This window comes from Theropithecus gelada, chromosome 10, assembly GCF_003255815.1.
Source record: "Theropithecus gelada isolate Dixy chromosome 10, Tgel_1.0, whole genome shotgun sequence".
NCBI lineage: Eukaryota > Metazoa > Chordata > Mammalia > Primates > Cercopithecidae > Theropithecus > Theropithecus gelada.
Window position 1 is genome coordinate 20,701,591 of NC_037678.1, and position 25,304 is coordinate 20,726,894.

At 48.2% G+C, this 25,304-nt stretch overlaps 1 protein-coding gene across 2 annotated transcripts in view; it reads left to right on the forward strand.

Annotated features, from left to right (window-relative positions):
• Nucleotides 1-25,304, forward strand: part of ASCC2 (activating signal cointegrator 1 complex subunit 2) — a 51,250-nt gene that overhangs the window by 14,313 nt on the left and 11,633 nt on the right. Inside the window, exons 5-15 of one of the 2 annotated variants that reach the window (XM_025399579.1) lie at nucleotides 1,790-1,919; nucleotides 8,050-8,117; nucleotides 9,344-9,454; nucleotides 10,606-10,718; nucleotides 15,994-16,068; nucleotides 17,297-17,404; nucleotides 17,647-17,715; nucleotides 17,911-17,985; nucleotides 20,029-20,209; nucleotides 22,917-23,131; nucleotides 24,034-24,153. In XM_025399579.1, the coding sequence (XP_025255364.1) occupies nucleotides 1,790-1,919; nucleotides 8,050-8,117; nucleotides 9,344-9,454; nucleotides 10,606-10,718; nucleotides 15,994-16,068; nucleotides 17,297-17,404; nucleotides 17,647-17,715; nucleotides 17,911-17,985; nucleotides 20,029-20,209; nucleotides 22,917-23,131; nucleotides 24,034-24,153 (1,265 nt within the window). The remainder of the gene's footprint in view (nucleotides 1-1,789; nucleotides 1,920-8,049; nucleotides 8,118-9,343; nucleotides 9,455-10,605; nucleotides 10,719-15,993; nucleotides 16,069-17,296; nucleotides 17,405-17,646; nucleotides 17,716-17,910; nucleotides 17,986-20,028; nucleotides 20,210-22,916; nucleotides 23,132-24,033; nucleotides 24,154-25,304) is intronic. The other variant, XM_025399580.1, reaches the window with a different exon arrangement.

A 25,304-nucleotide genomic window follows, 5' to 3' on the forward strand; every position in this document is an offset into this window, starting at 1 on the left:
AGTTTTATAATATGGACATATTCTTTTCCTTTTTCTTTATTTTTAGAGACAGAATCTCTGTCACCCAAGCTGGAGTGCAGTGGCGCAATCATAGCTTCCTGTAGCCTCAAACTCCTGAGCTTAAGAATCCTCCTGCCTCAGGCTTCAAAGTACCTGGGACTACAGGCACCACCACACCCGGCTAATTAAAAAATTTTTTTTGGACAGCGGGGATCTTGCTATGTTGCCCCGGTTGGTTTTGAATTCCTGGCTTCAAGCAGTCCTCCCTCCTCAGCCTCCCAAGTAGCTGGGATTATAGGCACTAGCCACCACACCTGGCCTAGAATAGAAATTTCCAAATATACATACATATAAATTTTTTTCTTTTTTTTTTTTTTTTTTTGAGATGGAGTTTCACCCCTGTTGCCCAGGCTGGAGTGCAATGGCATGATCTCTACTCACTGCAGCCTCCACCTCCTGGATTCAAGCATTCTCCTACCTCAGCCTCCCAAGTTGCTGGGATTACAGGGATCTGCCACCATGCCCATCTAATTTTTGTATTTTTAGTAGAAATGGGGTTTCACCATGTTGGCCAGGCTGATCTCGAACTCCTGACCTCATTCGCCCGCCTCAGCCTCCCAAAGTGCTGGGATTACCGGCGCTGAGCCCCTGCACAGTCCACCATACCTGGCCACGAATACAAAATTTTCATGTACAAAGTACAGTAAATCCCATGTACCCTTCAACAATTATCAACAATTCTGCCAATCTCATTTTATCTCTTCCCCTTAGTTCTCTTTTTTTTCCTGAAGTATTTTAAAGCAATCCCAGATATCATACTAATTTATCTGCAGATATTTCAGGATGAATTCCCAACTGACTGTGTTATAGCGTGTTTTGTTTCTTTTTACATTTAAAGGGAGAATGGGCCTGGTATGGTGGCTCACGTCTATAATCCCAGTACTTTGGGAGGCCAAGGCAGGTGGATCATTTGAGGTCAGGAGTTCGAGACCAGCCTGCCCAACATGGCGAAACCCTGTCTCTACTAAAAATACAAAAATTAGCTGGGTGTGGTGGCAAGCTTCTGTAATCCCAGCTACTTGGGAGGCTGAGGCAGGAGAATGGCGTAAACCCGGGAGGCGGAGCTTGTAGTGAGCCGAGATCATGCCACTGCACTCCAGCCTGGGCGACAGAGCAAGACTCTGTCTAAAAAAATAATAATAATAATAATAAAATTAAATTTAAAAAAATTTTTAAGTGGGGGCTGGGCACTGTGGGTCACACCTGTAATCCCAGCACTTTGGGAGGCTGAGGCAAGCTCATTGCTTGAGATCAGGAGTTCAAGACCAGCTTGAGCAATATAGGGAAACCCTATCTCTACAAAAAATACAAAAATTAGCCAGGCGTTGTGGCACGTACCTGTAGTCCTGGCTACTGGAGAGACTAAAGTGGGAGGATGGCTTGAGCTGAAGAGGTGCAGTTTGCAATGAGCAGAGATTGTACCACTGCACATCAGCCTGGGCGACAGAGCCAGACCCTGTCTCAAAAAATAAAATAAAATAAAAGACATGATAATACAGCCAGTTCTAAAAGTCATGGGGATGTTTAGTCTAGAGACACAAAGACACAGATAGATGAACATTAAAAAAAAAAAAGGTGGGGAGAATGGCCATTGCTCCAGGTCTATGCATAAGGCATCATTAGCCAGTCCCCATTTGATGGACCCAAAGATTGTTTCTCATGAGTTTGCTATTTGTAATGCAGGAGTGTTCAGAAAATCTCTATCCTTTCTCTCTGCATTTTTCCTTAGGATCACTTCATTTCCCCTTCTGCGTTTGGAGAAATCCTCTACAATAACTTCCTCTTTGACATTCCAAAGATCCTGGACCTCTGTGTGCTCTTTGGAAAAGGCAACTCACCACTGCTCCAGAAGATGATAGGTGTGTAGGATGCGGGACTGGGAGGATGCACCGACATGGCCCCCACATGCCAGACTAAAGGTTGCAAAGGCCAGCGCTTTGACAGTGCCCTGGGACTCAGGGCGGTAAGGGCAGGGAGTCTTGGGAAATTGCTTAACAGATATATGAGTGTCGTCTCAAAATGACTAGGTAGTGACACTACCTAGGGAGGTGGAAACAAAACTGTGTACCAGACAGTTCCTCAAGGATCTGGAAGTTTTTTTTGTTTTGTTTTGTTTTGTTTTGTTTCCCAGGAGAATCACTTGAACCTGGGAGGCAGAAGTTGCAGTGTTTGAGATGGAGCAAGCCTCTATCTCAAAAAAAAAAAAGAGACAAAGCCTTGCTCTGTCACTCAGGCAAGAGTGCAGTGGTGCAATCATATCTCACTGTAGCTTCACATTCCTGGATTCAAGCTATCCCCCCAACTCAGCCTCCCAGGTACCTGGGACTACAGGTGCATGCCACCATGCCTAGCAAATTAAACGAATTTTCGGTAGATGGGGTCTCACTATGTCGTTCCAACTGGTCTCGAACTCATGGCCCCAAGTGATCCTCCTGCCTTAGCTTCCTGAACAGCTGAGATTACAGTGTAAGCCAGCATTCTGGCTTGGGAGTGTATTAGTATTATGCAATTGGCCATGCGTCAAACATCGGAATGGGGAAGTTTCCTTTGGCGATGAATGTAAGAACAGCAGTGATAACTAAGCTAACCTTTATTGGATCGTGTTCCGGGGACCCGGCATTCTGCCAAGTACTCCACATATGTCATGTCAATTGGATCCTCACAGCAGCCCTGTGAGATAAGTGCTGTCATCATCCCCACTTACAGATAAGGAAACTGAGGTTCAAATGTAGGGAACTTGCCTAAGAGGATATGACTAATAAGTGGCCCAGTCGGGACGTGTGTCCACATAGACCTGACTCTCAAACTCTTGCTCTGCAACTCCCTGCTTGAGGGATGATGGCACTGCATCAAAAACGTCATGATTTGCATTGCTGCTGAGAGCAGGTAGGGACAGAGTTCAGAGAGGGCTCTTCTGGGTTGCAAAAGGAACGGACATTAGCAGTTGGATCCCATTAGCAGGCAGAGGGCTAGAAGGTTTGATAAAAAACAAGCAGTTATTTTAGAGGTTCCTCTTTATACACACACACACACACACACAAATAAGAAAAAAAAAGAAACACAAGCGTTGTGGGATGTTACGGAGTGTGCGTCCCAGTGATATCCTCTTTGAATTGTAACTCATGGAGTTGGGCCAGGCACAGAGCGGTGTTCACCCTGGATGCCCTTGTCAGCTCTCCTCACCTGGAGCCTGTAGGACACAGTCTTCTAAACATCTAGTTACAAAACTGAGTTACCCCTTGTAATGGTCGCTTTCCTTTATTCTTTCCTTCCTTTTTTTTTTTCTTCTTTTTTTTATTTATTGAGATGGAGTTTCGCTCTTGTTGCCTAGGCTGGAGTGCAATGGCGCAATCTCGGCTCACTGCAACCTCCGCCTCCCGGGTTCAAGAGATTCTCTTGCTTCAGCCTCCCAAGTAGCTGGGATTACAGGTATTTTTAGTAGAGATGGGGTTTCTCCATGTTGGTCCGGCTGGTCTCAAACTCCTGACCTCAGGTGATCCTCCCATCTCAGCCTCCCAAAGTGTTGGGATTACAGGCGTGAGCCACTGCACCCAGCCTTTTCTTTTCCTTAATGGTAAAGGTAATACATGTTAATTTAAGAAATTTTGAAAGGATATAAAGCATAGTGAAGCAGGAAAGCAGTTACCAGATTTCTACAAGAAACAACCATTTGGTTGTTTTTTCCTTCTAGTCTTTTCTCTGTATTTTTCTTAAACCATACTCGATCATAATGTATATGAAATTTTGCAGCCAGGCGTGGTGGCTCACGCCTGTAATCCCAGCACTTTGGGAGCCGAGGCAGGCAAATCACGAGGTCAGGAGTTTGTGACCAATCTGGCCAACATAATGAAACCCCGTCTCTACTAAAAATACAAAAAAGTAGCCGGGTGTGGTGGTATGCACCTATAATCCCAGCTACTCGGGAGGCTGAGGCAGGAGAATCACGTTAACGCAGGAGACAGAGGTTGCAGTGAGCCAAGATGGTGCCATTGCACTCCAGCCCGGGAGACAGTGCGAGACTCCATCTCAAAAAAAAAAAGAAAAAAAGAAATTTTGCATCCAACGTTTTCATTGGAATAATCTCTGGTTTCTCATTCATATCTAATTATTTCCTGATCATCAGTTAATCTTTTTTTTTTCCCAGCCTGGGAAACAGCGACACCCTGTCTCTACAAAAAATTAAAAATTAGTCAGGCGTGGTGGCATGCCCTTGTAGTCTCAGTTACTCTGGAGGCTGATTCGGCCCTCCAGCCTGGGTGACAAAGTGAGATCCTGTCTCTTAGACCCTGACTAAGAAAGACTCCTAGTAATTTTACCACATACTGAGAGGATGGAGCAAGTGAGCACCAGAAGGCACAGTTAGTTAGAGAAACAATTCTTAGGCCAGTTTGCTTAGAGAGTGGAGCATTCCAGGAGGGCAGCAGCAGGAGACAGGGGAGGGGAAGTTGGAGCCTTGGAGCTGGATTGGGAAGGGCTTCATGCCAGGCTTTAGCACTTGGGGAGTGGTATTGCTTGGTGGCTAAGAAGACAGGCTCTGAAATTGAACTGCCTAATTCACACCACAGCTCTATTCCTGGCTGTGTCCCCTTAACCAAGTCAATTAACTACTCTAAGCCCCAGTTTTTTCATCTGCAGAATGGGAAGACTAATAATATACCTATCCATAGGATGGGTGCGAGGATTAAATTGGGTTGTTGAGGCTGGGTGTGGTGGCTCATGCCTGTAATCTCAGCACTTTGGGAGGCCGAGGCAGGCGGATCACCTGAGGTCAGGAGTTTGAGACCAGCCAGGCCAATATGGCGAAACTCCATCTCTACTAAAAATACAAAAAATTAACCGGGCATGGTGGCAGGCGCCTGTAATCCCAGCTACTCAGGAGGCTGAGGCAGAAGAATCGCTTGAACCTGGGAGGCGGAGATTGCGGTGAGTCGAGATTGTGCCATTGCACTCCAGCCTGGGCAACAAGAGCGAAACTCTGCCTCAAAAAAAAAAAAAAAAAAAAAAGGTAAAAACAAATTGAGTTGTTGAAATAGCATGAGTAGAATGCTCAGCACCATGCCTGGCATGTCACAACCATTGGTAAGCATGAGCTCTTGCTGTGATGAGACCGTGGAGCCTACAGGAGCTTGGAGCAGGTAACAAGATTCATCTGGCAGCATGCAGGTGGGAAGGGTGGAGACAGGAGGCCTTGTAGGAGGTGGGCGCATCTGTGTAGGTTTGAAGGTGAGAGCCTGGCTGGGCTGCTGGGGAGGAAAAGGAAATCCAGGAACCTGATTTAAGCAGGGCTTGGTGAGGTCATCTAGAACTGGTGTTGGTTGCAGAAAAAAAGGCCCTCTGGGAGGTGGGAGAGGGAGCTGTGGGTAGAGGGGAGGTTCAGCATGGGACCTATTGGGTGTAAGATGCTGCAGGTATCCAGAGGGGACTGCGTGGTGATGGGAGAGTGAGAAAGCCCACTCACTTACTGCCTGGGCTCCGAATCATCTGGATCACTGACTCCTTTGAGAATCAGATGAAAACTTCTATACAGAAAAATGTCCTCCTTCATAGATTCTGAGGTGTTTTTTTAAGAGTTCTCAGACCTTGAGATTGAGAATCCTAAACTGGCTTATTAAGAAGAGCCCCTTCTTTGGCTCTTTGAGGGGAGTCAGCACAAAAGAAGTCAGGACCAGGCCTCAGGAGCCCCTTCACTCTGTGTGTGTGTGTGTGTGTGTGTGTGTGTGTGTGTGTGTGTGTGTGTAGACAGGAAGTGATGCAGAGAAGGTGTCTGCAGTTTCTGTCTCTCTCACACACACGTACACAACAGCTCTCTTTTTAACCTTTGAGCAGAAGGTACAAGAAGGGGCAGCCTCCAATTTCTATACTATAGAAACTCAGGCAAAGTGATCACTTGTAAGAGGATTGACAAGTGAAAGAAGGTGGGAGAAAGGGGACTGGTTGAGTGTTCTGTGAGTAGAAGCCCAGTTCCTTATGTTGCCTTTTTTTTTCCCAAGCGATCCTCCCACCTTGACACCTCCTGAGTACCTATCCCTATTCCCCCACCTTTTTTTTAACCTTCAGGGCTGGTATTATGCATCAACAAGTGTAATTTTGAAAGCAAGCCCTTTCAGTTAGACTCTCAGCACTGCTTTGCAAACCAGGAATGACTTGGGCCTTGGCCCAATTGTGGACTGCAGTGATCTACTTGGCAGTATCTCCATTCACCCTGGGTTTTTGAACTGCTTTCATCTGAGAAGGGACATTTCAAAGGATCCCATTGCTGTTCCTTACATTTTTATTATTTCTTTAGGAGATCAAAAGAAGATCGTCACTGTCATTAGAATCAGATGAAGGTGAGGAAAGGGACTTAGAAGACCCCAAGAATAGAGTATGAAATTTGATCTATACTAATAGATCAAATGTAAAACCTCGCTTTACTCAGACTGCAGCACTGGAAGGATCATGAGAGGGTGCCTCCCCAGTGCAAGGTGGTTGGGATGCTTTAGAGAACATGGTATGGCCCTGGGGATTGTGAGAGGAAACCTCTCCTAATGCCTGGGTCAGGAGGCACTGCGTGGAGTAGGTGACTCCTGCTTTATGGTGGAGTTAGCTCTAGGAAGGCACTCCAAACAGAAGGCAGGGACAGGGCTGGTTTTCTGAGGTTGAGAATGGTGTGAGGGAGGAGTGCGGTGTAGGGAAGGGGGAAAGGGTAGCCTGGGATACCAGCAGAGGCCAGATCTCACAGGGTCTTTTGTGCCATCGTCAGGAGTTTGGACTTAACCTTGAGGGTTTTATAGGAAGAACAGAGTTTGGTGGGGAAATAGCTCTGTTGTTCCTTGCCTGTCAGGAGTAGGAGGTGGGTGCGGATGGTCTGAGCACACCTTCACAGGTTATGGGATCAGCACCCATCTGGAGATGGGAGGTGCTGAGCAAGTCTGGGCTGGTAAAACTCAGCTTTCTGGAATCAAGAAATGCAGTGGCGTGGCATCCAGGGAAGTGCTTACAGAAAGTCCAGCCACCTAGTGACTTGCTTACTCACCCAGCCCCATCTGGTTTTTGAACTCATTCATTTTTCAAATCCTCCAGAGTCCAGCAAGGGCTGCAGGGTCATCAATAAGGAAACCAAGGACAGACCTGCCCAAAGGCAGAGAACACCTAGAATTCAGAACATCCTGACCATCAGCCAGCCTTAGATGGTGGGATTATAGGGGGCCGAGAACCCTGGCCTCTTAAGGGCGTTGGCATTTCACATTGTCACGTCCCCAAGCTAGCTGTGATCTTCCCTCCTTCCCTCCCTCCCTCTCTCACCATTTGGGCAGCCAGAACACTTGGTTTCTGTTCCAGTTACCATATGCTCAAACCTACGCACTTAGAGCGGCAGCACTTGGAGAATAGTAAACACTCGGAGACAAGCTTCATCTTATAGGAACAACTGCAAGTGTGTGGTAAATCTGTCTCCAAGTCCTTCTCAGGCCTCTCACCTTGGAGTAGGATTAGTATGGTTAGCATATCTACAAGTGGAAGGCATGAAATTTCCAGAGAAATATCTCCCTGCAATCTCCTCACATTATTGGAGAGTCCTGGATTATTGCATCCATGTTTCTTGAGCAAAGAGATCCTATCTGCTGATTTTCCTGGATGACTAACTCCAACTTCCAGAGCCATAGCTGTCATAGGAGGCAGGGTGCCCAAGTGTGATCACTCCTTGGGGACATCAGGGTGAGCTGGTTTGACCAGGGCAGGTCTTTTATGTAATTCACTAGGCAGAGGTACTTAAAAGGTTAAATCATACTGAGCAAGGTCCCTCCCCAATCCTGGGGAAGCTTCTAGGCTGGGCCAAAGCTCAGCGCCAGCAAGGCCTGGGGCCAGAACTCATCCGAGGTCCTAGCTGCAGATGGGATTAGGAAAAGGGAGAAAGGTCACAGATATGCTGGCAACCATATGTAATGTGTCCTCTTCACTCCACCAAGCCCCCACCTTTTCTCAATTCCAACCTTTCTCTTCTCTTTTTAGGAAACATCTTTACACAGCAGCCAAGTTACTACAATGACCTGGATGAAACCCTGCCTACCATCCTTCAGGTACCAGCTCTTGGCCCTGCCCAGGGGAGGTTAAGCTTGGGGTATAGGCCACCTCCCCAACTCAGTGGTGTTTCCTGACTTTCCTGGAAGAGCTGAGGAAAAGTTTATTCCCTGACTCCCCCGTCTCCCCAGACAGTCTCTTTGTCTTACCCCTGACTACACCTCTTTAAATTCGCCCTTTTCTGTTTTGAACAAGACTTAAGCCTAAGGGCTGGCTGTCTGGCGCTCCTACAGACAGAGTTTGGCTTGCGTTTTGTGTTGCTTGCCAACAGCCATATGCCTCTAAGGATATCCCTTTAAGAGACCAGTGTTTCTCAAAAAGTAGCTTTAAAGTTTTATAAAATTAATTCATGAAATAATGTTCATTGTAGAAAATTTGGAAAATAAAAAATGAAAGAGGAACATTACCATTCCCTCATAATCCCACCACTAAGAGATATCCACTATTCACAGTAAGTTTTGGAATCCTTACATGCCAGCCTCCTTAAAAATGGCACAGTCAGTTCAGTCCCTACGATGGACTCTGTTTTCCTCTCACTGTTGATTTGTCTTATTTCAATGTAGTTTCCATAAATAGCTATCTACAGGGGCTCTAAAGATTTGTTATACATTGCAAAAGGTATATCTTAAATGTTCATTATCATACTTGCTTGGCCTATACGGTCAGATAATATCTACAGGATTCTGGGAGGGAAGACAGGATCTTGCTCTGTCACTGAGGCTAGAGTGCAGTGGCACAATCATAGCTCACTGCAGCCTTGAACTCTTGGCCTCAATTGATCCTCCCACCTCAGCCTCCCAAGTAGCTGGGATTACAAGTACATACCATCTTGCCCAGCTAATTTTAAAAAATTTTTGTAGAGATGGGGGGGTCTCACTTATGTTGCCCAGGCTGGTCTTGAACTTCCGGCCTCAAACGATCCTCCATCCTTGGCCTCTCAAAGTTTGGGGATTACAGGAGTGAGCCACCACACCTGGCCCCAGGTTGTCTTTTTAATCCTCTCCGCCCTCCTGTAAGAAGGATGCTCCCATCATTCCCATCTTACATAGTTTTTACTCTGACCTTACTATTGGAGAAGGTAATTGTCTCAGCTTATATCCTGAAAACATGGATAAATATTCTAGAAACTCCAAGGCAGTTTTCAGATCACCTGACCCTGGCTCCGGCCAGGGGTCCTAGCCCTGGTTCAGTATGATGTGAGAGAGCCCGTTCTTGTCTTTCACAGGTCTTCAGCAATATCCTCCAGCACTGTGGTTTGCAAGGGGACGGGGCCAGTACCACACCCCAGAAGCTCGAGGAGAGGGGCCGATTGACCCCCAGCGACATGCCTCTCCTGGTAAGGTTGCCCTTCAGCCCAGTCTCTTTCCTGCTGGGTCCCTCCAACCAGGGCCTGGCTACCCAGAGGCTGGGAAGATTGCCCCAGTAGAGCACCCAGTGGTCTCTTCCCAGACCAGGGCCCCTTCCCTGCCAGGGCCCCTTTCCCCAGTGCAGTGAGCAACTATTATGTCAACTATTATGTCCTATCACACAGGTTTAGAGCATTTTCAGTTGGCTTGGATTTCTCTCTGGGAGCCTCATTTACAGAGTAGTGGAAAGAACCGGGGAATAAGAATTCAGAGTCCTCATTTGTTTCAGTTTGACATGTTCATTTGTGCATTATTCATTGAGCCATTCATTCAGTGGACTTATATTGAGGAGTCTGCAGCATGTGCCAGACCCTGTGCTATGTCTGGAGGTAAGGCAGTAAACAAAAGCAGACTGGCCCCTGCGCTTATGGAATTTAGAGTTGACAAGGGTGACAGAAGGCAAACATTCAGGAAGCCTCGACGTGTCAGGTGCTGCCCTAAGCCCTGGAGATAGAACAGGAACAAGGCAGCTATGAGCTATCCTCCTGGAGATTGTGATCACATTTCAGAAGGGCACGTGGCAGGTGCTGTGGGAACAAATCATTTTACCCCTCGGAACCTCAGTTTCCTTATCGGTAAAATAGAGATCCTCAACAGCTTCCCAGCCTACTTTTCAGAGTTGTCATAAGAACTAGGAAAGTGTGTAGGAAACTTAGAAGAAAGTGTTTTGTATACCCTCTTCAAGATGTGAAAAACCTATGGACTTGATAGTCTTGTCCTGCCTCGGATGTTCCTTCTTTGCATGATGTCTTCAGATTCAAGAGTTGGTTTTCCTTTAACTTAGAAGAGGGAATCATATTATCTCAGAACTGGAAGTAACCCTAGCGATGCTTGGGTGTAAGGCCATTGGAGCTACCATAGAAAGACCTGAGGCTTAGAGAGGTTAGGTGACTCACCCAGATCGTGCTCCTGAAGATGGACCAGCCAGCCAGGCTTTGCCCGGAACCTCCAGTGTTCCCTTCCTCCCATGTTAGCATCCTGCCTGTTTGGGACCCTGACCGTGTTAAAGTTGTCTCAGACACTCTGCAGATCTGTATGTGCGGGCAGAGGAGAATAATGCAGTGTATTCTTTTGGCAACAGGAGTTAAAGGACATTGTTCTCTACCTTTGTGATACCTGCACCACACTTTGGGCCTTTCTGGATATCTTCCCTTTGGCTTGCCAGACCTTCCAGAAGCATGACTTTTGTTACAGGTATGGCAGTAGTTCTGGCTGTTGAAATAGAGGTACTGGCTTATGTACTAATTTAACAAATATTTACTTATTTAACAAATATTTACTGGGTGCTTAGAATGTGCCAGTCTTCCAGCCTGGGGATGCAGCAGTGAAAACAACAGATAAGCCTCCTGCTTGTGTGGAGCCTGCGTTTTAGAAGCACTCCCATTTTTTGGCCAAGACCAGGATAGGGTAGGGGGAAAAAAATACACACACACACACACACACACACACACGCACAATGAGCTGGGCATGGTGGCTCATGCGTAATCCCAGTACTTTGGGAGGCCGAGGTGGGTGGATCACCTGAGGTCAGCAGTTCAAGACCAGCCTGACCAATATGGTGAAACCCCGTCTCTACTAAAAATACAAAAATTAGCTGGGCATGGCAGCATGCACCTGTAGTCCCAGCTACTCAGGAGGCTGAGACAGGAGAATCAGTTGAACCCGCGCAGCAGAGGTTGCAGTGAGCTGAGATTGCGCCACTATACTCCACCCTGGGTGACAGAGCAAGACTCCATCTAAAAAAAAAGAAAAAGAAAAAAAAAACACACAACCAAGAATAGTTTCAGTTCAATAGAGTAGCCCGAGGGGAACACACACAAGGAAACAACAGAGTGCTCCAACGTGGGGCTGGGAGATCACCCTTGAAGGATGTCTTGAAGGAACAGGTATCTTCCAGACAAAGAAAAGTTCCCATAGCAGGAAGGGCATCTTAGGCAGGTGAAGTGAAGCATGCAGAGGCCCAGAGAGAGAGCTGGGGAGTGAAGTGTGACATGAGGCAGAGTGGGGGGACACACAGGACAGCAGGAAAACAAGCCAGTAACAGGAGCCCACTTTGGGTAAGTCAGTAGAAGTCAGATTGTGAGGAGCCTGGGATGTGCGGCAGGGCCTTTATGCTGTAGGCAGTGGGGAGCCCCTGGAGGCTTTTATCCAAAGGAGCCTTTAGAAAGATCCTGGTGGGATGGAGGCAGATGGGAAAGAGAATATGAGCGAGGGAGGCAGACCCACTTTGCCCTCTTAGCGCATCTGTTGCTAGTGCAGTAAGAAAGGGGTGGGCATGGGCATTCCAGGCCAGGGTGAAAGGGCTGGCAACCTGCGTGTTGCCTCACAGTTGTGGGCACAGGCCTCTTCCCCGTGGCCTCTGACTGTCACTCTAGCAAGACGTCTCTCCCCACCGTTTGTAGCAGCTTCTGGGAGCTGCCCAACTCCGTCCATTCAGCTGCCTGCCCATTCTGTCATTTACTCACCCATTTAACAAAACATTTATTTAGTCCTTACATGTGCCAGAGATGGCAGCTGGTGCTGTGACCCCTCCCTGGTCACCTCAGCTTATAAAAATCAGACATTAGGGTTACTGAGCCTCCCAGAGAATGTTAGGATAACGTGCTGCCCAGCATTTTCCCCAGCAGAGAGGGGTATGTAGCTGTCCACTTTTTTAAAAAGGTATCTTTTCTCATGATAAAAGCAGCATGTGCTTGTAGGACATTTGGCAAATCCAGAAAAGTAGGAAATTAAAAGCACCGTAAGAAATCGTATTATTCTTAGAATTTTGTACCTTGCGTATTTTCGCTTATCGTAGGCATTTTCCCATTTTGTTAAAGTGTTTCCCCAAATGTGGCACAGATTGCTTTTGAAAGGCTCTTTGGAGATGGGGAAGGGGTAAGTTTTGGAAGAGCCGACTTTACTGCAAGGGACAGCAGAGGCAGGAGAGAAGCTATGCCCATCACAGGGTGAGGAGGAAGAAAGGGAAACACTTTTGACTAAAGGCAACACTGCCTTTGACCCACAAACACCCTGGGGCTGACCCAGCCTGTTCCAACCGTGCTGGAGGCCAGGAACGCCCTCCTGAGCAAATGCAGCCACCTCAGTTCTCCAGAACTCTCTGAAAGTGGTTACAGTTGCCCAGTCGGCTTTGTTGGTAATCCCTCTCAAAATAACCTTTTTCCTCCTTCCTCTCCCATCTACTCAAGTATAGCTGAGTATACCTCTTTCTGCCCTTTTAAGAATAAATAATATATTCACATGGTTCAAAACTCAAAAAGTATAAAATACACACTGAGAAGTCTCTCTTTCCACTTTCCCAATTCTATTATTCACATACAGCCATCGCCATTAGGTTTTTTTGGTGAAATTTTCCAGAGATATGCAAGTATATTATGCACATATGAGCAACTATGCACATTATATGTCTCCCTCCTTTTGGAAAATTTAAGGCTTGCATATTATGAGTATTTACTGTTTGCATTTTACTGTTTTACTAAACAGTGGTGCCGTATCCGTGCATTAAGCACTCTTTCTCTGATGTCTTTGGTATGGCTGGGTAGAATTCCACTGTATGGAATACCAGATCCCATTGATGGTCCTTTAGGTTTTTTTCAGGTGCTTGCTATACAAAAAAATACTACAGAAGCCAGGCGCAGTGGCTCATGGCCGTAATTCCAGCACTCTGGGAGGCTAAGGCAGGCAGACCACTTGGGGTCAGGAGTTCAAGACCAGCCTGGCCAGCATGGTGAAACCCCACCTCTACTAAAAATACAAAAATTAGCTGGATGTGTGGCACACGCCTGTAATTCCAGCTATTCGGGAGGCTGATGTGGGAGAATTGCTTGAACCCAAGAGGCAGAGGTTGCAGTGAGCAGGGATTGCACCACTGCCCTCCAGCCTAGGCGACAGAGCGAGACTCTGTCTCATTAAAAAAAAAAACAAGAATAACTTTGCACACACATCCTTTGGTACCTCTGCGAGTATATCTGAGGAATAATTCCTAGAAGTAGACTAGCAGAGACAGATGGAATGTGCATTTTTAATTTCCATAGATCTTGCCAAATCGCCCTCCATAGGGGTTGTTCCAATTTACTCTCCCACCAGCAACATATCCTGGCAACGGCTAAACCTGTTTAGGCCAAACTGCCCTCTCTGTCATTTTCTGGGCTATGCTGTGGGCCTAGTGGGACCCGCCTCTTTTGGCCTAGTTACCCTTTGTTGTGTATAGCATTGTAGTAGGATAGACGTTGCCAGAAACCAGCCAATTGACAGGCACATGTTTACAGAGGACTTGCTCCAAATTCAGCACCAACCTAGACACATAAGCTGCAGTTCCGGCTTTGGGAAGCTTAAGATGTTTGGGGGAAGAATTATACCACAGAAAAGAGGCAGCTGCAGTTTCACTTGCCAGAGCAACAGGGCAATATATTCCACATGCAGTGCATCTAGTTCTGGAAAGGAAGAATTCCCATGAGTGAGCATGATCAGGAAGTGCACAGGGAGGAGGTGAGCCTGGAATGCTGCGTGGAGGAGGAGGAGGAGAATAAGGAGAAAGAAGAGGAGAGCAGTGGCCAGCATTAGCCTGAGAGGAAGCCAGAGGGCTGTGGGAGTGCTGATCTCTGGAAGAATGTTGAGGGGCCGTGCGACTGGGATGGAGAGTTTGAATTTGAGTTGGGAAAGGGTGGTGTGAAATCACCAAGGTGAGAAGCAAGATTGGCTGTACTGTGACAGATATGGATGTACCAGAGAAAATAATTATGGTTTGCTGTCATAAGAGGTAGGGAACTGCTAGCAGGTGTTTTTCTTTTTTTTTTTATTAGTATAATTATATTTGTTTGAAAATAATTTCATAGAAATTATTTTTAATTTACATTTTTTTTTTATTTTTTGAGACAGAGTCTCATTCTGTCTTCCAGGCTAGGGTGCAGTGTCATGATTTCGGCTCACTGCAACCTCCACCTCCCAGATTCAAGTGTTTCTCCCTCCTCAGCCTCCCAAGTAGCTGGAATTACAGGTGCCCGCCCCCATGCCTAGCTATTGTTCATATTTTTAGAGGAGACAGGGTTTCCCATGTTGGCCAGGCTGGTCTCAAACTCCTGACCTCAAGTGATCTGCCCACCTCAGCCTCCCAAAGTGCTGGGATTACAGGCAGAAGCTACCATGCACAGCCTTAATTTTATAAAAGTTTTAAGCCAGGTACCTGTAATTTCAGCTTCTTGGGAGGCTGAGGCAGGAGGATCGCTTGAACCCAGGAGGTCAAAACCAGCCTGTGCAATATAACTAGACTTCATCTCAAAAAAAAAAAAATTAATTAGTTAATTTAAAAGTTATAGAAACAGTGCTAACTGGCTTAACTCATAAGCCAATGTAGAAAATATGATACATTTACTTTTTTCTTAAATTTTTTAATTATTACTTTTTATTTTAATATATTTTTTCTCATTTCCAGTGGGATTGGAAAAAATCCTGAGAACATTTAGCCTATTTTGACCAAATACAAATACTGTGTTGAGATTTTCATATTAAAACAATTTTTTTTTTTTTTGAGACAGAGTCTCACTCTGTTGCCCAGGCTAGAGTTCAGTAGTGCGATCTTGGCTCACTGCAAACTCCACCTCCCGGGTTCAAGCAATTCTCCTGCCTCAGCCTCCTGAGTAGCTGGGATTACAGGCATGTATCACCACTCCCAGCTAATTTTTGTATTTTTAGTAGAGACCAGGTTTCACCATGTTGGCCAGGCTGTTCTCAAACTCCTGTCCTCAAGTTATCCACCCAGCTTGGTCTCCCAAAGTGCTAGGATTACAGGCGTGAGCCACCGCACCCAGCCAGAACAATTTTTTTTTTTTTTTTTTTTTTTGTGACAGGGTCTCTCTCTGTCACCCAGGCTGGAATGCAGTGGTGTGATCATGGCTCACTGTAGCCGTAACCTACCGGCCTACTGCCTCAGCCTCCCAAGTAGCTGGGGCTACAGGTGTGCACCACCATGCCTGGCTAATTTTTGTATTTTTTATAGAGATGGGGTTTCACCAGCCTGTTTCCCAGGCTGATCTTGAGCTCCTGGCTCAAGCAATCCTCCTGCCTCAGCCGCACAAAGTGCTGGGATTACAGGCCTGAGCCACTGTGCCTGGCTAACTGACAGTGTTTGAGCAAGAAAATTACAAGCAAGTAATCTTCGATCTGCTTCTCAAACTTCAGTGGGTCCTGAATGGTCTTCTGATTCCTCTGTTAGTATGAGCCTATCTGGGCCTTAGTTGCCCATCTGAATGAGGGACATGGCTATAGGTCACTTCTTATGAAGCTATTCCTGGGACCAGCCCCAGGGGGTCAGTCTGGGGTGAGCTCAGGGAAGAACCAAGGGGTCCCTGGAGAAAATTGTGTGGAAAAAGAAGAAATGGACCTTCCCACTCCCTGGGGTTTGCTTTGATGTTCTTACGAAGTGTGGTATTTATGAACTAATCCAACATTTTCCCTGTGTGTGCCTGCACAGACTAGCTTCCTTCTACGAAGCAGCAATTCCCGAAATGGAGTCTGCAATTAAGAAGAGGAGGCTTGAAGATAGCAAGTGAGGCGGGGACAAAATTAAGAATGTTGTTGTGGGAGAGAAAGCCCCGAGCAGGGCCCTGCCTTCCCTAGGCATTAGCATCCCCATCTCTAAGACAAGTGGGTGGGACCAGGGACTGTGCAGCTTTTGGGCTTCTGCATCCCTGTCTAGCCACTTCCTGACCTCTGCATTGGTTTGTTGTTGTTGTTGTTGTTGTTGTTGTTGTTATTGTTTGAGACAGGGTCTCACTCTGTCACCCAGGCTGGAGTGCAGTGGTACAGTCACAACTCACTGTAGCCTTGACCTCCTGACGTCAATCAGTCCTCCCACCTCAGTCCCCCGAGTAGCTGGGATTATAGGTGTGTGCCACCATACCTGGCTAATTTTTGTATTTTTTGTAGAGATGGGGTTTTGACATATTGGCCAGGCTAGTCTTGAACTGCTTTTTTTTTTTTTTTAACTCTTAGCATATTAAAATATATATATGTGTGTGTGTGTGTTGTCTGTAAAGACTTGTGTGAGGACCTAACTAGAAAGATCCCAACAGCTAGAGTTAAGTGTTATTAAACAGCATGAAGGAGATTTGACCCAAAGTCCTGCTTGTCCCAAGGCAGTTATGTCTGTTAACCCAATCCCCCAAAATACCATGATGGCTGGCCCCTGCATTTAAGCCCTTCCCTCAGCTGTTACTCACATTGTTGATACTCAGCCTGCTGGTTCCTGACCCACCATTTGAACTGAGAAGCAGCCCTGGAAGCAGCTGGCTTCTCTGGGCCTGTGGCTTTTGCCAGCTGCTCTCAGCAGTGAATTTTGAGGCCTTCTGTGCTCCAGGGAGGCACCTGCAACTGCTGGGGAGAAGCTCCCTTCATGCCTTTTTTTCTTTTTCTTTTCCTTTTTTTTTTTTTTTTTTTTTTTTTGAGACAGAGTCTTGCTCTGCCACCCAGGCTGGAAGGCAGTGGCGCCATCATGGCTCACTGCAGCCTTGACCTCCCAGGCAAACACGATCCCCCTTAGCCTCCCCAGGAGCTGGAACTACAGGCCTGCATCACCACACTTGACTAATTTTTTGTGTTTTTTGTAGAGACAGGATTTCACTTAGTTACTTAGGCTGATCTCAAACTCCTGGGGCTCAAGTGATCCTCCCACCTCAGCTTCCCAAGGTGCTGGTATTTCAGGTGTAAACCATTGCGCCTGACACCTCAGGCCCTTTTTGTCTCCTAAACCTGTGTCTTTTTTCTCTCTGGCCTAGGCTTCTAGGTGACCTGTGGCAGAGGCTCTCCCATTCCAGGAAGAAGCTGATAGAGATTTTCCACATCATCCTGAATCAGATCTGCCTCCTTCCCATCCTAGAAAGCAGGTAACCCTCAGGAATTGCCTCCTGGTGGAAGAGTCTCCTCCCCAGGCCCTGCAGGAGCATTTCCATTCTTTCGTCTTGGCTTCCTCCCCTGCACTGGGGTTGGCTGAACAGAGATGAGAAACTGAGAAAAGTGCCTCATTCGTCCATCGGGCCTCAGCCCTGAAGAGGGGCAGGGGGTGTATAAAGGAGCTGTAGCTCATCTTGCATTGCATGAGCTTATCTTCCCTGGTGTCCTGTTCTAGCTGTGACAACATTCAGGGCTTCATCGAAGAGTTCCTTCAGATCTTCAGCTCCTTGCTGCAGGAGAAGAGGTGAGTGCGGCTGAGCTGGGCCAGGCCTATGACCCTCCCACCAGTCCCCAAGAGGCCTTACATGATAGAGCCCCCGCCATAGGCCCACCACAGCTCTAATAAGGTCGGGCAGTAGACACAGGGAGTGGCCTGCAGCAGCACAGTGTTCCTGTGGCCCCAGCCCTGTCCATCCCATCTGCTCTCCTCTGCCTACAGGTTCCTCCGGGACTATGATGCACTCTTCCCCGTGGCCGAAGACATCAGCTTGCTGCAGCAGGCCTCGTCAGTCTTGTATCCTTCTACCATAGCCCACTGCGACAGGGCCCAGCTTGACTAGGTCAGAAGTGAGACAGGCTGCTGGAACCCAGAGGAGTGGAAAGAGGTTTAGCCCCAGAACCCACGCGTGGGTCAGCCAGCTGTCCGAGGTGGCCTCCCAAGGTCCCAGCCTCGCCTTTTCTGTCTTTTCTTTCTTTCTTTCTTTTTTTTTTTTTTTTTGAGATGGAGTCTCGCTCTGTCGCCCAGGCTGGAGTACAGTAGCGTGATCTTGGCTCACTGAGAGTTCACACCATTCTCCTGCCTCAGCCTCCCGAGTAGCTGGGACTACAGCCACCCGCCACCACGCCCGGCTAATTTTTTGTATTTTTAGTAGAGACCGGGTTTCACCATGTTAGCCAAGACGGTCTCGATCTCCCGACCTCATGATCTGCCCCCCTCGGCCTCCCAAAGTGCTGGAATTGCAGGCATGAGCCAGCATGCCCAGCCTTTTTTTTTTTTTTTTTTTAATTTTATTTTTTGAGACAGAGTCTCTCTCTGTTGCCCAGGCTGGAGTGCAGTGGTGCAATTTTGGCTCACTGCAAGCTCCGTCTCCCAGGTTCACACCATTCTCCTGCCTCAGCCTCCCAAGTAGCTGGGACTACAGGTGCCCGCCTGTATTCTTTTGTATTTTTTTAGTAGAGATGGGGGCTAATTTTTTTGTATTTTTTTAGTAGAGACGGGGTTTCACCGTGTTAGCCAGTATGGTCTGTATCTCCTGACCTCGTGATCTGCCCGCCTCAGCCTCCCAAAGTGCTGGGATTACAGGCATGAGCCTCCACGCCCAGCCTCCCAGCCTCGCCTTTTCTAGAGAAGATGCCTGCTCTGATGCTTGGGGCAGGGGGGATGCAGTCGTAATTTTCCTATGTGTTTCCTGAACATCTGGGCCTATATGACCAAGATGGACTCAGCCCCTCCTCACAGCAGGAGGGGAGGTGGACAAGTAAACAGGCAGTTAGAGCATCACGTGGGAAGATTTCAGAGGGCAGGAAACCAGAGGAGGCGCCTCACCCAGCGGAGCTCCAGGTGGGGGTGTCAGATGGAAGTGATGTCCAAGCAGAAGAACAGCAGAAAGAGTGGGAGAGCATCAAGCTAGGAGCAAGGACAAGGACAAGAATGTTCCCAGTGGACAGAGGACAGAGAAAACAGGCTCCTTGGAGCCACAGACGTCATGTATAGAGTACAGGGGGCAGTCATTAAGGAGGGGTCTCCCAGGAGGAGGAATTGGGGTGTTGCAGGTGAGGTGAAGGCCAGCAATGTGCACAGCCCTGGGGTGACCATCACTAAGAAGTTTGGGCTCTGTCCTGCAAGCGCTGGGGAGCGTGGAAGGTTGTGAAGCAGGAGGTGACATGGGCAGTTCTATACTTTGGAAAAGCTCTGTCTGGCACAGGGAAGAGAATGGACTGGCCCAGAACCACCATGAGGCTCAGGCCAGTGAGGAGGCTGTTGCTGGCATCCAAGCATGGGTGATGAGGGTTTGGACAAGAAGCAGAGTGAGAAAGTCTAAGGGAACTCTCAGATTTCTGGCTTCACAGTGCCCAGGGTGGTTGACAAGGAGGAAGGACGGGGAGGGGCAGCCTATGGGTCATTCTAGTGGTTGCAGTAGATTGCTCAGTCCTGCTTCAGGGAAACCTGATGGCCCACAACCTTTGCAGAATACCCTCAGCTAGTTGGACAGGAAGCCCAGTGGCAGTGGCCCTACCACGCCCTCCTCCTGGCAGTCAGTACAAAAGAAGAGCTGCTGGCTCGTCCAAACCTGTGCCCCAGGACACTGATGGCAGCCCTGGCCCTGTCTTTACTCAGAGCTGCTTTCTGCTGAGTGGCAGGCCCTAGGTTGTGAAGCCAGCATGGCTGTAGTCTGGCCCATTTTCCCATGCAGCCCAGGTGCCCGTGATGCCCGCTTAGGTATAGCCCAGAAAGCCCCTGGCAGGAACCATGTGGTCAGATGCTGGGGAGGGACTGAGAAATTGTGCTGCTTCAGAGCTAGGAACCTAAGACAGACCCTTTAACAAGTCCTCACAGGGATGAGACGCGGACTGCCTACATCCTCCAGGCAGTCGAGAGTGCATGGGAAGGGGTGGACAGACGGAAAGCCACAGATGCTAAAGATCCATCGGTGACTGAGGAGCCTAATGGGGTCACGGTGATGGCAGAGGCAGTCAGTCAAGCGTCATCACACCCGGAGAACTCGGAGGAAGAGGAGGTATGTGTCTGGGTGGCACTTTTCCCTCTGCGCTTGTCCCTCCTTGGCCCCATCTAAGAGGCTGGGGCAGCAGGAAACCTCCCTTCTTTGCTTTTATACTCAGGGAAAAAGGTTTTTTGGGAATAGACAGCCTCAAGCAACTGGTTAGCTCTGTGCTGCCTTTAGAGGGTCCCAAGCCAGGGGCATGCTGGACTGGGTGTGAGGAGAGAGCAAGTTGCTTCAACTATCGAAACCTCAGCTTCCCCTCTATAAAATGAAGGGGCGAAACTTTCTGTGAATGTTTCCACGAGCCCTTCCCGGAGCTCTCCTCTCAACAGATAAAAGTGGAGCTCCTTTGGTTGCAACTGGGAACAGTGCCAAGTCCCATGGTTTGGCCTTCTCGGAAGCCCCTCAGTGGGGCTCCAGGATGCCACTGAACAAATGTAGAAACCTCGGATCTGGTGCCTTCTCTCCAGGCTTTACCAGGACTGGCCAAATCTGTGGCTGTCTTGATTGGCCACCAAGGCCAGGACTCCCCTGCATGTTGGGAGGCAGCATAAGAGTGGTGAAGACCACACAGACTCAAACCAGGCAGCTCAGGGGTGTGACCTGGTTCTACCACGTGGCAGCTGTATGGTCTTAGGCGCATCACTCACATTGCACCTTGGTTCCTCATCTGTAAGGTAGGGACAGATGCAGTGGCCACCTCCACGAGGTGCTGGGATTCCGAGAGCTATCACATGCCCAGGCTCACCCTGAGCCTGGCTGGCCTTCAGTGCTCCATTAACAAATGCCGCTGTCCTTCCTCCCAGACCCCAGGCCCTGTGATTCCTGCAGGGCCTTGGAAAACAATAGCCTCCTTCACCTTTTCCCACCCTCTTCCCCATTTCGCTGCTTAGCAGACTCATGGAGATTTGTATTGTTGTGATCTGTAAATGTCCTTAAATTAAAAGGCTAACACAATTAAGTAATATTGAGCAATATATAAAATGCTTGCCCCTTACTTAAAAAGGAGATTATAGGCCGGGCATGGTGGCTCACACCTGTAATCCCAGCACTTTGGGAGGCCGAGGCGGGCGGATCACGAGGTCAGAAGATCGAGACCACGGTGAAACCCTGTCTCTACTAAAAATACAAAAAATTAGCCAGTTGCGGTAGTGTGCGCCTGTAGTCCCAGCTACTCGGGAGGCTGAGGCAGGAGAATGGTGTGAACCCGGGAGGCGGAGCTTGCAGCGAGCTGAGATCGTGCCACTGCACTCCAGCCTGGGTGACAGAGCGAGACTCCGTCTCAAAAAAAAAAAAGGAGATTATAATTTTATAATTAAAGGGGAGCATCTCCACACAGTCCAGCTCTGGTGGTTGCTGTTCGCCTCCAACGTCAGTCAACTTGTTAGAGTTGGAAAAGGACCTTGGATTAGTAGAAAGAATCGGTAGAAACCAGGGCTGTTTATGGAGGGCCTGGTCTGTGCCAGGTACTGTGCTCACTGGGTTTTGTGCCATCTTTGAACTATTTGAAACAACCCCATGAGGTGGGTGGTATAGGCCCATTTTAGGAGGAGGAAACTGAGGTTCAGAGAGGGGAAGCACCCTGCCCAAAGTCACACAGCCAGTAGCCCAGCTGGTAAGTCATACAGTCCCTTCAAAATTTTAATTTAATTTATTTATTTGGTTGGTTTGTTTTTGTTTTGTTTTGTTTTGAGATTGAGTTTTACTCTTGTTGCCCAGGCTGGAGTGCAATAGTGCAATCTCTGCTCACTGTAACCTCCGCCTCCTGGGATCAAGCAATTCTCCTGCCTCAGCCTCCTGAGTAACTGGGATTATAGACACCCACCACCACACCCAGCTAATTTTTTGTATTTTTTTAGTAGAGATGGGGTTTCACTATGTTGGACAGGCTCGTCTCAAACTCCTGACCTCAGATGTTCCGCCTGGCTCAGCTTCCTAAAGTGCTGGGATTATAGACATGAGCACCACGCCCGGCCTAAGTTATTTTATTTTTTATTTTTTGAGACAGGTTCTTGCTCTGTCACCCAGGCTGGAGTGCAGTGGCTTGATCAAGCTTACTGCAGCCTTGACCTCCTGGGATCAAGTGATCCTCCCACCTCAGCCTCCTAAGTAGCTGGGACCAAAGGCGCACGCCGCCATGCCTGGCTAATTTTTTTAGTAGAGACAGGGTTTCACTGTGTTACCCAGGCTGGTCTTGAACTCCTGAACTCAGGCAATCTACCTGTCTCGGCCTCCCAAAGTGCTAGGATTACAGGCATGAGCCACTACGCCCAGCCACCTGGCTACTTTTAAAAATTTTTTGAACTGATAGGGTCTTGCTCTGTTGCTCAGGCTGATCTAGCTCCTGAGCTCAAATAATTCTCTTGCCTCAGCCTCCCAAAGTGCTGGGATTACAGGTACGAGCGACTGTACCTGGCCTTAAATTTTTTTTATTTTTTGTTTATTTTCCTGGATATGTAGTAGGTGTATATATTTATAGGTTACATGAGATATTTTGATACAGGCATGCAATAATCATAACAATCACGAGCCCCCTTTTTCACAGAGAAAGAAATGGAGGCTCAGAGAGACTTGAGTCACTTGGCGAAGTTCTCACAGGCAGGAGGGGCAGTTCCAGGACTTGAACCAGATCCCTCATGCCTAGTCCAGTGCTGTTTGGGGCCTGTGGCCCTATCACCGGCCCACTTAGCCTTCCCCTTCTTGGCTCTGGCTCTCACTACAGTGCATGGGAGCAGCCGCGGCTGTGGGCCCTGCTGTGTGTGGGGTGGAGCTGGACTCACTCATCTCCCAAGTGAAGGACCTGCTGCCAGACCTTGGTGAGGGCTTCATCCTGGCCTGCCTGGAGTACTACCACTACGACCCAGAGCAGGTGATCAACAATATCCTGGAGGAGCGGCTGGCCCCCACCCTCAGCCAGCTGGACCGCAACCTAGACAGGTGGGAGAGACAGGTGGGAGGAGGCTCCCGCTGCCCAGGCTGCCTCAGGGTGGGGCCCCTTCCTCTCTTCCTTCCCTCATTTGTGGCCCAGGACTCAGCTTGTTCTCTCTTCCCAGCCATTTAAACTAAAGCCCTCTTTGGGGAAACATAAAAACCTTAGGCCCCACAGGAGTTTTTCACTTGCCCCAGGCAGGGCAGAGTATACACATCCCTGCCACACTTTGTGGGAAGGTTGATTAGAGCCATGGATGTGTCTTTAGGGATGTGACACAGAGTTGTTGAGCCCTTCTGATCCCCTACATTCCTGACCTGCCCCTGTCATTACCACGTTCCCACTAGATTTGTGAGAGAGGATGGCCACAGCTTCTCACTTTCATCACATCTACCATTTGTTTGGCCCACTGCTGCCCTGAAGGCCCCATGGGACAGCAGGAACCAGTGCCCAAAAGGGTGTGTCTTCCATAAGCAAGTGATGTTTACCAAATGAATGAGTGAAGTTAGCTTTGTGCCTTTGGACAAGTTCCTCAGCCTCCTTGTGCCACATTTTACAGATGAGGGCACTGAGGCACAATGACGTTGAGTGATCTGTGACTATTGATCTCATGGGACTATTACAAGCATTAAATGAGGGATAGCGCTTTTAAGAAACAGAAGGAAACCCTGTGTGAATGGCATGCAGGGTATGGAGGGGGAGCTTTGTTCGAGGTGTGGCTGCATACCCAGGCAGGGGCCAGGTCAGGCGGAGGCTTATCTCCCTCTTCAAGGTTTGAGATTGTGTCCTAGGAGTGTCTGTTGAAGGGGACTGAAAAATCCGATGGATTTAACACAGCAGGGAAGCGTGGGGTGCACGTTGCTTCAGCTGGCAGGGCCCCCTTAAATTGATCTCTGTGTCCCCCACCCAGAGAAATGAAACCAGACCCTACACCCCTGCTGATGTCTCGCCACAACGTCTTCCAGAATGACGAGTTTGATGTGTTCAGCAGGGACTCAGTAGACCTGAGCCGGGTGCACAAGGGCAAGAGGTGAGTGCAGTGGGCCATGCGGTTCCGATACCCCAACTCTGGAAGTGCAGAGAGGACACAGGGAAACCAAGGGCTCCATCTTCGCAGAACTGGACATGGAGTATCAGCACAGGGATCCCTTCACAACCCTAGACCTGTGCACCCCCAGTGGTTAGAAGCAGGTTCTCTAATGATCGGTCTTCAGGTTCTGACTCTGTGCAGGGAGGCTGTTAGTGAATCCCCCTTGTTGATAGCAAAAGGCCAGAAGGGCCAAAACTATCCCCACTTCCCTTCTTCTTACATCTTTAATGTGTTAACCATCAAATCACTGGTGGACAGTGCTTCCCAGAAACCATTCTTTGACCTGATTTTCCCCAGGCTGTGACAAAATGAGAAAATTAAGGACTTTGAGTGAGCTTTTCAGAAGGTGAACATATTCCACTTTAAGGCCTTTCTATTTATTTTTAGTTTATGTCCTTCCTACTTTTTTGGCATTGAAAAGTCCATTCATGATTTATTCATTTATTCAACAAATATTTGTCTAATACTTACAGCATTCTAGGCTCTGGATTAATTAGGTTCTGAGGATATAGTGGGGAGTGAAACAGACACGGCCCCTGCCCACGTGGAGTTGGCATTAATCAACTCATCAAACAAGCAACACCAAATCACAGATATAACAAATACTACAAGCTGGAGGTGCACAGAATTCTGAGCCTTTGGTAGGGCTTCACCCCAGGCAGGAAGGCTCCTCTGAGAACATGACATGGCACCGAGAGCTAAAGGGTGAGGAGGGGTCAGTTCTGCAAAGGAGGGAAGGAGAGGTTCCCAAGCAGAGTGAGCAACAGGGACAGTGGTCCCGAGGCCATAGTGAGTACAGCAAAGGGTCCCATGAACCGACAAGGCCGGCATGTTTTATGTTTTGAAAAGAGCAGGGCCGGGTGCGGCAGCTCATGCCTATAGTCCCAGCACTTTGGGAGGCCAAGGCAGGTGGATCACTTGAGCCCAGGAGTTCGAGAACAGCCTGGGCAACATGGTGAAGCCCCATATCTACAAGAAATACAAAAATTAGCCGTGTGTGCTGGCACACGCCTATAGTTCCAGCTATTCTGGAGGCTGAGGCGGTAAGATCACTTAAGCCCAGGAGGTCAAGGCTGCAGTGAGCTGTTATC